This window comes from Mustela putorius, unplaced genomic scaffold, assembly GCF_011764305.1.
Source record: "Mustela putorius furo isolate JIRA1106 unplaced genomic scaffold, ASM1176430v1.1 tig00001566_pilon_pilon_pilon, whole genome shotgun sequence".
NCBI classification, from domain to species: Eukaryota; Metazoa; Chordata; class Mammalia; order Carnivora; family Mustelidae; genus Mustela; species Mustela putorius.
The window spans coordinates 604,408-618,741 of NW_025421798.1; the positions used below are offsets into that span (position 1 = coordinate 604,408).

At 48.0% G+C, this 14,334-nt stretch overlaps 1 protein-coding gene across 6 annotated transcripts in view; it reads left to right on the top strand.

The window, feature by feature from the left end:
* IQSEC2 (IQ motif and Sec7 domain ArfGEF 2) overlaps window positions 1–14,334 on the top strand; it is a 78,223-nt gene that overhangs the window by 28,401 nt on the left and 35,488 nt on the right. For 2 of the 6 annotated variants that reach the window (XM_004781217.3, XM_013050351.2), the window contains exon 3: window positions 8,985–9,080. The exons of 1 other annotated variant lie outside the window; for it this stretch is intronic. In XM_004781217.3, coding sequence (XP_004781274.1) covers window positions 8,985–9,080 — 96 coding nt within the window. Of the gene's footprint in view, window positions 1–6,167; window positions 6,330–6,534; window positions 7,202–8,984; window positions 9,081–14,334 lie in introns of those variants that run through there. 3 more of the 6 variants (XM_004781219.3, XM_013050352.2, XM_013050350.2) reach the window with 3 other exon arrangements.

A 14,334-nucleotide genomic window follows, 5' to 3' on the forward strand; every position in this document is an offset into this window, starting at 1 on the left:
GGAGATGTGCCCCAAGAGGGAGGAGGGCCCGATACCTCTGCTGCCTGAAGCCAGAAGCCCAGGAATCCCAGGTTTGGATGCACTGCCATGGTAGGGAGGCTCTGGCTGAGACTTAGGGGGCTTTGGGGACCAGGCTGGGGTTTCCAGGCACGCAAGGATGAGAGCCGAGGAGGTGGCCCGTTGCTAGGGAAGGAAGGAGGAGAAGGGGGAGTCACTGACACCCGCAGAGTCAGGGATGTCCCCATGGCAACGGGAGCCGCTGCATTGGGGAGGAGAAGTGGGAGGAGGAGCCACTGCTGGCTCAGTTCCCAGAGGAGGCCTCCCACTCTGGGCCTCCGTGCCCCCATCTGTCCAACGGCGATGGCGATGGTAGTTTGAATTAGATAATCTGTAAGATTCTTCCTTGTTTTGACCTCTTGGCAGTCCGGGTAGCTGAGACCTCACGAACCTTCTGAGGCTCCCCCAGCCACATATCAGAGATGCCACCAGTCCCCGGAGGCAATCCAGCTGTGTTCAAGTCTTCCCTCACATGCGGCCTCTTGTTTGGTGGTGTAGCCTTGTTGCCCTCCCTGTCCAACTCTCTGTTCCCACCACGTCCTGTGCCTGGAACCCTGTCACTTGAGTGTCTGCTGAATGCCTTTTGGCTCTGGGGGCCCAACGCCATCCTGCTCACTCCGGGAAGCATTCCCTGGCTGCCCGGGTCCATCCAGCCTGTTTCCTCCCTCCTGGGATGCTCTGGCCCCGAAGGTCTGAACTCCTCCCTGCTGCCCTGAGTATTCACTGCTGCCATTTCTCAGGCAGCTTCTAAGGACTGGGCTCCACATGGAATGCCTGACAGGCTCAAATCTTTCAGTACATCTCTGGCATCATGTCACGAATCTCCATTTTTCGGGTGAGGCAGGCTCTGTGAGCATATGTGACTCTGTTTGCCGTTCCCCGGGTACTGCAGGGTGGAAATGGGCTTGAAACTCGGCTCTGCCTAATTGCTGCTACCCCAGGCCTGAGGTGGGGTGTTCACAGCGGCAGCACTCAGTGAGCCCTGCTGAAGCCGGTGTATGCCAGGCCCCCTGCTGACCACTTTACCTGTACTCTCTCATTTAATCTCCATAATAATGCTATCAGGTGTATATTCTTGTAATTTTACCAGTGAGGAGACCAATCTTAGCTGAAGTTATTTAGCCCACAGGAGACCTAGGATAGGAATTCAGACCATCAGAGCTGCAGTCACCACTGTATACTGGAGTCAACCCAACTGCATTCCAGAAGTCCGCAAGAGCATTCCTTGGGTACTGGACCTGTGTTGGGTGGTCTGTTGGGGCTGGGGCTGGGGAGACAAAAGCGGAGTACACACACAGACAAGCCGGCTCTGGCAAGCCCATATGGGAGTGTGCTGAAGAGGAGAAGCCAGTTGTGAGAACAAGAGTTGGGAGTGGGTAGAGCTGGAACAGCAGTAGGATAGAGGAGGATGGGGGGGCGGGGAGTTGGGTAATTTTCCCAAAGGAGGTGCCATTCCAGGAAGCTCGTGAGGGACAAGAAGGGGTAAGAGGGTCTTCCTTCCCCTTCCTGTTTTGCCTTCCCCTGCCTCTGCCTGGCCAAGCCCCAGGAAGTGGGTGACCCCTAAGCTGGCTTCGTGCCTAGTTGGCACCAAAATAAACTTGCCTTCTCTCTCTTCCCCTCCCCTTGCCTCTGTCCCCTCTGTCCTGGCTTTAATTAGCAGCCCTAGGGATGAGTCACTTGGCAGCTGGGGAGGGAGGCTGCGCAGAGCCCAGTCAAGGCGCGACTCTTGCCCTGAGCCTTGTGGGCAGTGCCACTGAGTTCATGTGTGTCGGCACACTCCTGTGTGCCACCGATTCCATGTCCCTGCGGGTGTGGAGAGCACAGGGGCACTGGAACTTGTCCATGGGCATCTGGGTGTCTGCATGAAAGCATCTCGAATCATTCCTGCCTGTGTTTCTGCATGCCACCGAATGTCAGCGTGTGTGAGTGCGTGGCTGTAGCGTGTGTCTAGGGTAGCAACTGTCAGGAAATGAGGGAGCATTTGAGTAAGCAAACACAAACACTTTATAATTGCCTTCCCCCCTCCCTCCATCATGTTCTCTATGTGGTCTTGCTTATGCAAGCCCTGCACTTATATCCCCAATTTTCCCTTGTCTTAGTCTGGGTACATTTTGTTGCAGGGAACAGAAGCCCACTCAAACTCGCTCCAGAATAAAGAGTTGGGTGGGGGGGTACTACTGTGAGGCTATATATCACAGAATCTGAGAAATGAAGTATACAGAGCCGGGCCTCACACCAACTGGAAGCAGGCCCAAGAAGTCAAGAACCCATATTTCTTTCTCCCTCTCCCTCTCTCTCTCTCTTTCTCTGCATCTCCCAGGCCCATGTCTCATCTCTCTATCTATCTCATGGCTTGCTTGGTCCCTGTCATCTCTCTGTCACTGACTCGTTTCTCTGGACTAGCCCACTCTGCTTTCACAAGACCTGCTGTGGCTGCCAACCCGCAAGCTACGTGACCTTCCAGCTTAAGGGTCCATTTCACGTGCCCGCAGTGTTTCTGTCCAGCCCGGGGTAACACAAGACAGCAAGGGGCTGTTGGTGGGAGTCCGTTCCCTTAGAAGTGGGTGAGGGGAGAGAGGTCAGATACTTCCACGGTAAGCAGTTTTTCTTAGTGCGCAAATGAGGTCAGCGCCTGGGGTGGGGAAGGTCTGCTCAGAGCCCAAGGAGGTCAGATTGCCCATCCATCAAGACTTCCATTCCCACTCTAATGCAAGTTGACCTTTGCTGACTATGCTTTCAAGTTCCATGGTCTTCCATCAAAACACCCCATTTTATCAAAATAATTCCCCCCTTTAAATGCCAGAGCAGTTTTTAAGGGCACAGTAAATATTACCATTGCTACAAGTGTGTGGTGGTTTTCATAGCCTTGGCATAAATGCTACTCATAGTACCAGCTGCTACCAAGTTGTTGGTGGCTTTGGGAATTTTCACATTTTATTAGCGCATGACTGAATTTATAGTTATCTGCAGTATATAATTACAAGCACACATTATCAATATTATCAGCTTGACGCTTGAGCTTACTTTTCCATTAATACAAACCCCTGCAGTTTTTACATTAATTACAGAGAGAATTAATGACCTCTTAGACAAGTTTTCACCTATGAGTAAAGAGTTTGGAACCAGCTGTGCCCATTATGACTGCTCTCCAGATGCAGGAGCAATACCCATCGCTCTGACTTTGGCCTTGGCCTCATACGCTCTGACTGAGACTTAGAGGCTGCCCACCGCCTCCCCAGCAGCCTCCTGTTTCTGGCCGGTGGTGCTGTTGTTATTTTTAATAAGATTGATAGTTTTCTCATTATCATTAAAGCCATCTTCCACGTGTAAATCGTAAATGTGAGTGGGAGAGATCATCCCAGGTTCAGGGCAGAGTCTCTTTCAACTTCTCCCCTCCCTGCCTTTTAAAAAAAAACTATTCCAAATATTAATAATTGCTTTTGATCCACAAAGTGTCCGCTGTGTATTAGGTACTGTTAGGGAGAATTTGGCACACATTCTCTTTAAACCTCTTGGCCACCCTGCTGAGTAGGGGCAATTGTGTGCACATCACAGCTGTGGGGAAACTGAAGCCTGTGGTGGTAAAGTGAATTGCCAGAGTCCTCCATCCATCCATCCACCCACCCACCTGTCCACCCACCCTTCCATCCATTCATCCACCGATCCATTCACTCACTCCAGGATGATTTATTGAGTACCTCCAGTGTGCCAGGCATCGCGCTAAATTAGAGGCAGTTGATACAATGGTGAAGACTAGAGTCCTGCCTGGAACAAACTCACTGTCCATTAGGGAAACAGACGAGAAAACAGACAATTACTGGGGAAGTGCAGGGGGCAATCATCTTAGTACCCAAGCAAGCCTGAGGGCCAGGGAGGCGTCTCTAAGCTGACATCTAAGTTGAGACTTGGAGGGCAAGTAGGAGTTGGCCAGGTGAGGAGTGGGGGTGCGGTGAGGTGAAGGGGAAAGTGTCCCGGGCAGAGCAGAAAATGTATGCCATGACTGTGGGAGGCATGTTTGTCACCTGCGTTTTTGAAGAACTAAAGCTGTATCTGTAGAGGAACGGGGCTGTCATAAGAAATGGTCCAGAACAGGAGCAGAAGGTAAATTGGGAGGCTGTGACTGGGACCCTGATCAATTAGGCCCAGAGCTCAGGAGCTGCATGCCCCAAGAACAGAGTTTTTCCCTGCTTCCCTGCGCACCTGGTCCTGGGGCCCCACCTCGGTTCTCCTGGGCAGCATCAGGCCACGATTCCAATGGCCGCAGTGCCCTCTAGTGTCCACCAGCCCATCTTGCAGCCTCCGCCTCAGGCTGGCTTGTCTACCACCACTTCCACTTACTGACCTGTGTGACTAGGTGCCCTGTACTGGGTACTGGGGACACGCGGATAAGTAAGCCTCAGCCCCTGTCCCCACAGGGCCCCGGCCCAGAGGGAGCATCAGCATGTGAACAGACGATGCAGAGACAAGCTCAGGATGGGAAGGAAACAGGGGAGGGGGGTCAGGGTGGTTTCCCAGAGGGCACAACCTCTAAGCTGACTTGTGAAGAACGAAGGGGAGCTAGGAAGGTGGAGATGGGGCATTGGGGGTGGGGGGGTGGGGAATGGCTTTTGAGTGGAAGCCAAGGGAAGGCTTGGACAGCCTTGTAGGCAAGAATGTGAGCGCTTCTGTCTGGGTGGAGCACTGGTTGAAGTTGAGGGTGGGGTGGGGGAAGGCTGAGACTAGCAGCCAGCTCAGAGAAGGTTCTAGGGCGCCTGCCCCTAGCTTAGGGTTGGCACTAAGTGAATGGAATCGTATAAGGAGCTTCCCTGCCCTTTGGGGATCATAAACCCATCTGCTCTCCCCTCAGACATGCTGTTACTCATTAATATTTTCCATACAATTTCAAGGGCTTCAGAGATACTCCCCCCTCCCCACAATGGGGGCACCCATGAATCACAGGCTGCCAAACTGCTCTTAGTATCAATACTGAAACTTTATCATGGCCTCAGAGGCTCTGCAGGATTGGACCCCCACCTACATCTCCAGTCTCCCCTCTCTCCCCCTCGCTTTTTCCACTCAGTTGCATTGGCCTCCTCGCAGTTCCTGGAAATATTGCCTTGGGTCCTTTGTCCAAGTTGTTTCCTCAGCCTGGAACACTCTCCCCTGCCACCTCCCCTTTTTGCCCAGCTTCATTCCATTTGTTGGTGAATGTCTGTCTCCTCTCAGATACAAGCTCCATGAGATAAGGCCCTGTGCCTCGTCCACAGGACCTGTTGAATAAGTGAGTGAAGGCCCTACCAGTGCCCTGCGGCTAGGGTCAAGCTCCTCACCCTTAATTCCTCTTCCTTTTGGCTCACTGGGTCATCACATGAGTCTACCCAACGTGCTCAGATATGTCTGAGTTCCAGGAGTGGCTCAGAGATATTTTCCAAGAATTCTCCTCTTCCCTGAAACAAAGAGGCTTCCCCGTGGGTCTCCACAGTCTTCCTGGGAGAGAGGTCAGACTCTTTCAGGCTCAAGCTGACTCTTCATCATATATGCACATTTGTTTCACTGAATCCTCACAAGAACCCGTGAAGTAGAAATTTGCCACTTGTCTCTTAGAGATAAAGAAACTGAGTCTCCGAGGGGTTATCTAGCTAGAAAGTGGTAGAGCTAGGACTTGCACTGGCTCTACCTGGCCCCCAGCTATAGGCTCTTTGCCTCACCACAGAGGGGAAGGAGTTTGCCCTGGGTCACACAACCCTCAGGCCGGGACTAGAACTTCTGTCTCTCAGCTTCTACCAGGCCAAGAGGAAGGCCTGGCCAGGGGTGCGTGGGCACAAGGCACAGCAACTGCAGGAGTGAGAAGGGCTGCTGAAGGAGAGAGAAAAAAAGCAGTTGAGGCTGGAGCCGAGCCCTGAGGACCAGGGGCTTTAGAGAGTGGGAGGAGGGAGAGGAGGCCACAACTGGCCCACAGATGCCAACTTTGCGGTGGTCCGGAGGGCGTATCTCTCAGAGGCTTTGGCTTTCTTAAGAGGAACCAGCTGCCCCAGCAGGGAGGCAGGAAGACAGGAAGGCTGGCCTGTTGCCTGTCAGTTCCTATTCCTTCTAGATCACTGCCCCCCTGGCTCCTCCCAGGGCCGCCTTCTGCTTAGAACAGCCAGGGGCCTGGGCTCTGGGGCCGTGAAAGGACAGGAGCACTCTGAGCTGGAGCTGGGGGACTCTTCAGGATCACCACCCCCCCCCAACACACACAATCCTTCACATCGTCCAAATTCTCTCCTTTCTCCAGCCCCACCCATATGTGACAGGTAGGTGGGAGTCAGGGCATCTGGATTCTAGTCTGACTGACTGTGTGAACATTAGCAAGACTCTTTGCCTCTACAGGCCTCAATTTCCCCATCTATAAAGTCAGGCAGGGCAGTTTCCCTGGGAGAAGAGCCTCTTGATCCAGAATGGCGTTTCTTCTGATTTTTGCTTTTCTCTTCAGGGAGCATTTCTCTTAGCCAGTCCAGGAAACTGAACTGTGAGCTTATTGCGGTGGTCAGGCATATTGGCCAGGGCCTCATCTTGATTTCCCCAAATGGTTGATTTGAATATTACTTGATCTGGAGCATCAGGGCACAGCAACAAAACAGAGTCTCTTTAATTGCATGGAAGATGAGAATGTTTGTTGAAGAGCTTCTGTGGAAAGTTTTCAGCAGTATGGCCGAGGGAGGAAGAATCCTGATCTGGGGAATGGCCAAATCAGGTCTTGAACTTGAGGTTCCGCCACTTTGTAGCACAGTACCTGTGCCCAATTACTTAGTCTCCCCGCCTCAGTTTTCCCCTTAGGAGACTAGAGCTAGTGACACATAATTGAGAGGGTGCTTGGGGAGATTCCAGCAAAGATGCATATAGGGAGCTTAGCCTGGCTTTGGCCTGGAGGAGTCAACTGTGAGTTCTCAAAACTGCTTCCTCTTACTTGGCGTTCCTAGTCCTCCTGGGGAAGCAGGGGAAGGAGCAAAGTTTCCAGTTGCAGTTTGGCCTACCGCCCAGCTGGCCCGGCCCCGCCTCTTTGGTTCCTCCTTCTAGGGAGGGGCAGGGGAGGAGTGGGTGGTGACAAAGTGGAGGCACCGCCTGGCCAGGGGGCCTGCCCTCAGGGTAGGTCCAGACCCATGGAGACCCCCGAGAGGAGTAGCAGGTAGGAACCTAGCCCCCCACCTCCCACCCTGCAGCCTGACCGCCTCCTTCCCTGCCCGGGCCACGGGCCTTGGGCTGCTGATTCAGCAGCCTCCTGTCTTCCTGGTTCCTGGCTCCCCTTATGGACTCTTGGAGGCCTTTGGCTTTAGGAGGGAGTTTGTGAGAGCCAGTGCGCATGGACCTTTGGGTGCCCAGCACTGGGAGGACCCTGGAGCCCTGAGCAGCACAGTTCATGGGCCCTTGAGTGGCCCCCTTGGCTTGTTAGTCTGGCTCAGCACTGTAGGGCTCCCCACAGCTGCTGAGCTTCCCTGAGGCGAACATTTCAGCAGCTGGAGGGGCTCTGCATCTCAGGTTTAATGAGATAAGGAGTCAAGAACTGGGGCTGCTGACGGGCGGGCACATAGATGGCACTTGAGAAACACTCTTTCTGATGACGACAAGTACTTCAGAGTCTGACAAGAATAGATTCTAAGATGTCTATAAGGATCTAAGATTTGGGCATCCTCCAAATCACAAGTGAGATACTGGGTAGCTGGAATGGCCTGCAGCCACATTTCCCAGCCTTTACTTGGGCTCTGGAATGGCTGGGCCCTGACCACAACCTGCCTTCAGGGGCTTGTGGGGGACAGGGGCTGGCTGACCTGGAAGGGCCAGCTCCACTCCCAGGGTCCGCCCTGCACTGGATAAACCAGGCCCTCAGCCTCACTCCCTTTACTGTCCCTCCGGCCCCCCCACCCCTGCCCCCGCCAGTCTCTGGACTTTAATCATGGGAAGCAGGAGGCACGGGGCCTTTGGACCCTGCACTAGGGGTGGGGGCACAGCCCTGGGGGGTGGAGTATGGGCTGTGCCCTGGGCTGGGGGCACAACACTGACCTTGGAAGCCAAGACTCCTGCTGGGAACCACCCTGTCCTCTGGCTCACTGGGCCCCACCCACCCACTCAGCCCCAGTCCCCATCCTGTCACCTAGACCACAGAGACCTTGTCAGCTCTCCTCCGCCCTCGCCACTCCTCTCCTTTGCTCTGGTGCTCTCTGCCTCTCCCTGTCTTCTCTCCGTGTCTTTTGTCTCACCCTTTCTCTGTCTTCCTCTTTCTCTGTCTTTTCTCCTTTTCTGTCTCACCCTTTCCTTGTCTCTTTCGGTTTCTTTCCGTCCCTCTCCCTCTCCTCCTACAGTGTTTCCTCCATCCACCTGGCCTGCGTTCTTCCCCCTCTTTGGATCCAGAACCTCTTCTCACTCCATCTCTTCCTCCCTTTCTATAAGGGGGAGCCCCCCCATAAGCTTTCCCCTTTCTCTTTCATCTCCCCTCCCCTCCCCTCTTCCCTACCCGTGTAGCGTCTGGTGTGAGGAGGGCTCCCTTCCCCCTTCCCTGCTGTGGTGTCCCAGTGTCTCCGTGGCTCAGGTCCCCACGGAGTCACCTGGAACACAGGAGGCCCAGACTGGCTCTTTTGTCTCTGCTGCCCCCTGTTGTCATTGTGTTCTGTTTGTGGTTTGAGTGCCGTCCTCTCTTTCTTGACTTTGTGGTTTTTTTCTTTTTTCTTCCTTCTTTCCTTCCTTCCTTCCTTCCCTGCTTCCTCTCCCTCCTCTCCCTCCTGCCCTGGCTCCCCACCTCCCACCACTCCTCTTCCTTTCCCAATCCTCCTCCACCCATCCTCCCAGTCTTCCCTCCCCTCTCTCTTCCCCACTCACTCTCACTTCCTTGTCCCTACTCCCCACCCTGCCTCTCCCCTCCCTCCCTGTCTCTCTCTCTGTCTCTCTTTCTCTCTCTGTCTCTTGCTGTCTCTCAGGTCCACAGCGTCTCATACTCTACACCAGTATTGCTGTCCTACTCAGGTCCTTGACTCCATGAAGCTTACCCCCTCAGGCAGGCTGGCAGAGAGCAGGTAAGAGCTAGACCCATCCCTCCCCTCCATCCTTCACCCTTCCGGACAGATCTGCCATAGGATGGCCAGACCCCCTTTCCCACCTCCCTCTAGCCTCTGGAATGAATGGGGAATGGATGTCTGAGCATGTGAGGAGAGTGACTGGGAGACCAGGTAGGAGACCAAGGAGGACATTCAGATTCTTTTTTGTTTTATGTTTTTAAGATTTTATTTATTTATTTGACAGACAGAGATCACAAGTAGGCAGAGAGGCAGGCAGAGAGAGAGGGGGAAGCAGGCTCCCTGCGGAGCGGAGAGCCCCATGGGGGGGGCTCTATCCCAGGACTCTGGGATCATGACCTGAGCCAAAGGCAGAGGCTTTAACCCACTGAGCCACCCAGGCACCCCGGACATTCAGATTCTGTTTGTAGTTTGTCCTTCCTTAAAAATTCTTCCCTAGATATCTGCCCCCAAAAGTGGGAGTGGTTGGTTCAAGAATATGTAATATTTGAGCTGTTTTGAAGGATGAGTAAGAGTTTGCCAGTTGGCTAGGATGGGGAAGGGTGTTTAGGCAGAGGGGAAAATCGCCCACACCTCTGAGAACAACATTATTTCCAAAGTAATTGAAAATCACATTTTACGTTTTCTAATTATAATACAATAACATGAAATATTCATAGCAATGACAAAAAGGTTAGGCCTATTGGAAAGCTGAAAAAAATACTTGGGTGAAAGAGGAAATAAGAATGGAATTTATAGACTTTTTAGGGTAAGTATCAATTATAGACTCTTTAGAATAAATGACAGCGGGAATACTATATATCAAAACCCACGGGATGTGACCATGGGGGATTCCTGGAGGAAAATTGATCATCTTAAATGCTTTTATTAGAGAACAAGACAGTTTAAATTTAATGAACTAATTATTCCACTCAAGAATTTAGAAAAAGAACAACTGTGAAAGAAAGCAGAATAAAGTAATTACTATAGATAAAACCAGAAATTCATGGAATAGAAAATAAAAGATTTGATAAACTATGAGGTGGTTTTTGAAAAGACTGGTAAACTAGACAGACTGTCCTCTAACTGATATGACACAGAAAAAGGCAAGAAAGACATAAATAAAATAAGGTATGATGAAGGGGACTTAACCACAGATTTTGAAGAGATGAAAAAGTCATAAAAGATGCTTTGTATAATCTTATACTAATAAATATAAAACTGTAGATGAAATGGGTGGTTTTCTAGGAAAATATAAATTACCAAAATGATATAAGGAGTGACAGAAAAGCTGACTAGAATAGAACAATACAGAAGAAGTTAAAAAGATGGTCAAAGTTTTCTCCTTAGAAATGGTACCAGGGCCCAGTTGGTATCATGGACGTTCTGGTATGATGGAAGTTCTGTCAAATCTGGAAAGATCAGGTAATAGAAAAAAATGGACTCTCTCTCTGGGTAGTTGGTTCATTCCAGAAAGCTAGTGTAACTGGATAGGTTTAGACAAAAAAAATATGAAAACTATAGCCTAATCTCATATATTAATACAGTCACTAATATTTTAAATAAAAGTATCAAACGGAATCCATCAGTGTATTGAAAGAAGAATGCACTGTGACAAATGAAGGTTTGTTCCAGGAATGCAGGGATTGTTCAACATTAGGATAGCTGTTATTGTAATGGATTACATTAATAGATTAAATTAAATGGAACATATAACTATCTCCATAAAAGCTGAAAAAATAATCTGATACAATTACACATCCATTCTTGATTTTAGAACTCTTAGTAACTGTCCTAGTTATTTCTTGCTGTATTGGGTAATTTGTTACACAGCTATAGATAACTACTATAGTAAGCTATCAGTGAAAACGTCCTTAAGTTGGTAAAGAATTTTTTATCAGAAACCAAAGACAATCATCAGATGTAATTGTGAACTACTAGATAAATTGCCATTAAGTTTGGGAACAAAATAAGTATGACTGCCATTGCTGTCACTAACCAACATTTTTTTTTCTAGAAGTTTTAACCAGTGGGCTTAAAAAAAGAAAAAAAGTGGTATAAATATTAGAAAGAAAGACCCAGAATTAGCACTCTTTGAAGATTGTGTGGTTGGCTACTTAGACAATCAACGAGAATAAGAGGAAAATTTATTAGAACTAATATAAAAATTATGTGAGATGGCCAGACACAAGATGAATATGCACCCAAACCATTAGCTTCTCTGAATACCAGCAATAACTAATTAGAAGACATAATAGAAGTAGTAGGGAAAAATGATAAAATTCCTAGGAATTGACAAGAAACATGAAATACTTCTCTGTAAAAAACTATAAAATTTCATTAAAGGCTGTGAGAAGACTTGCATAGTCAAGCGTTGTATCCTGCTCCTGGATGGGAAGATTGAATATAGTAAAAATGATATTTTTCCTCTCAATTTGGTCAAAAGGTTCAATGCATTTCTCATTAAAATTTCATTGGTATTTTCTTTGGGAATTGGGCAGTTGGATTTTAAAGTTCATTTGGAAGAGTGAATGCTCATGGATTACTAAGAAAATTTTGGAAAAGGAGAATAATGAGGGGGACCTTGCCCTATTAAATGCAAAACTTAACATAAAGCTGCAGAAATTACATATAATAACACAGAAATGGAGGATGGCATACATGGAACAAAACAGAGTTTAGAAACAAACCCATATATTCATATGAGAATTTAATTTATGATTAAAAAAAAAAACACATGTCAAATCAGTAGTAAGTGGGATGGGACCATTGGCTACCATTTGGGGGAAAATGAAGTCAAACCTCTGTCTCATATAAAATTGAATACAAAGGATAGAACTATAAATGTTCCAGAAGAAAATACGGAATATTTTTATAATACTAAGGTAGAGGAGCCTTTCTGAGCATGACTGAAGAACCCAGAAGCCATAAAGTAAAGAGCAGTTAATTCTGGCTACATCAAAGTTAAGAGCTTCTGTTTGGACAAAGATACCATACACAAAGTTAAAACATAACAACAGGCTAGGAAAAAAAAAAAAAAGAACAACAACATAGATATCAGGCAAAGGTTAATATCTATGTCTGTATATCAACACCTGGAAACTAATAAGAAAAAGTTGTATACCACATTTAGAATAGAGAAATAACACGATTTGGCAATTCAGTGAAGAAATCGACATCCATTAGCTGATGAATGAGAAAGAATACTAAAACTTGCCAATAGCTAAAGAAATATAACTAAAACATCAACAAAGTACCAATTTTAAAATGCCAAATGGGAAGATTGAAAGAGTTGTGAAGAAATGGGAGCTCTCACATTCCTTGACTGGAGTGCAAATTGGTGCAATTTTTTTAATGGCACCTATTTGTCAGTTGTCCCCAGAATCTTAAATGTGCATATACTTCTAACCTGAGAACCATGTCTTGGAGGGAGGTAGACTTCTCTAAGGCTTTACTACTAGGCGGTCCCCCAACCTGAGGTCTTTTCTTAAACATTCAACCCCAACTACAAGCTTAAACTGTACTGTGCAGCTCTTTTATCAAGTGCCCTTGTAGGATAGCATTCTTAGCCAACTCTTAATGAAAAGGTTGCATGATGTATGCTACTCAAAATAAAGACAAGATTATGTGAGTATGAGTAGGAATAATCTTTTAGCCAGTCTATAAAAATGTTAAAGCAACAAAAAAAAATTTTTAGCCACATTTCACACAAAATATGCATTCCTTCGGCCCTACAGTTCAACTTTTAGGAGCCTATCCTTCAAAACTACTTCCAGACAAATGCAAAGATGTTCATTGCAGCATTGTTTATAATAGTGAAAATTAAAACAATCTTCCTATCCGTTATGGAGAGCAGGTTTTCCTTCATGATTCACCCCTACTATGTGATACTCTTACAGATCAAAAGAAAAAGATCTATCTCTATACTGGCATGGAAGGATCTCCAAGGCTTATTGTTATATGAAAAAAAGCGGGACACCTGGGTGGCTCAGTGGGTTAAAGCCTCTGCCTTCGGCTCAGGTCATGATCCCAGGATCCTGGGATCGAGCCCCGCATCGGGCTATCTGCTCGGCAGGGAGCCTGCTTTATCCTCTCTCTCTCTGCCTGCCTCTCTGCCCACTTGTGATCTCTGTCTGTCAAATAAATAAATAAAATCTTAAAAAAAAAAAAAAAAGCAAGTTGCAGAACAAGGCTTGTAGTGTTACCCCATTGTCGTAAGGAAAAGAAAATCCACATAACAATGATGAAAACATGTTATACATATCCTGTCATGATATCAAAATCACTGGCCTTTTTCCTTGGTCTATTTTCTTCCCTTTTACTAATTGATTTCCTTCTTCCTCTATACCATTTCCCTGTGTCCAGTTGTTCAGATCTTGCTTTTTCTTTTAATAACTAGCTCAAATACCACCTGATTCATTTAGCAAGATTTGTCTGGCCTACCCTTGATTAAGCCTTGTGCTGAGCCTCTGTGGGATATAGGACTGAATTGTATCTGGTCCTACCACCAGGGAGCTGAAGTCTAGAAAGGAGAGACAGGTAGACAATAACAGCATAGTGTTATTTGGTATGGGACAAAAGTAGGTTCAGAGGGTCTCCTGAGGAAGGGCACCTAATTGCATCTGCTCCTACAGGAGGGGACATGGGTACTGAGTCTTGAAAGAGCAATAGCTTTCCTTCATCCCCCAACCCTGACTGAACTGGTCTACTTTTTGGCTCTTCCAAGCAGGATGACGTAATGGGGGGAAATAGTTGAGTCAGTACCTTTCTTTATTCAAATCTAAGTTTGACCACTTACCAAATCTATGACTGTGGGCAGGCTGTTTAACCTCTGAGCCTCTGTTTCCTCATCTGTGTAATGAGGATAATGCCTACTTAACTCTCAGGGCTGATTTAGGATTGGAGATGGTACATGTAAAATTCCTGGGTGACTATCAACTCTTGAAAGACAGGGACCACCCGTGTCTTCTGTTCCTCATAGGCAAGTGTGTTGCATTGGATTGGATTGAATTGGATTAAATTGGATTGGATTGGATTGGATTGGAACTGGTTCTGGAGCAAAGAATGGGCCTAACCATAGTGGGACTTTGAGATGAGAAGGCTGAGAGTTGTACACAGGACGGAGGGGACTGCACTATAAGAAGAGAGAGCCACGTCTCTGGTCTTGCCATGAAGGTGGCACAGGAAGGAAAAAATGGGCAGGTGGCCCTGGGAAATGGAGCCTATACAGGGCATTCTGCCCCTGGTTCTTGGCCCTGTTCTGATGCCATCTTCC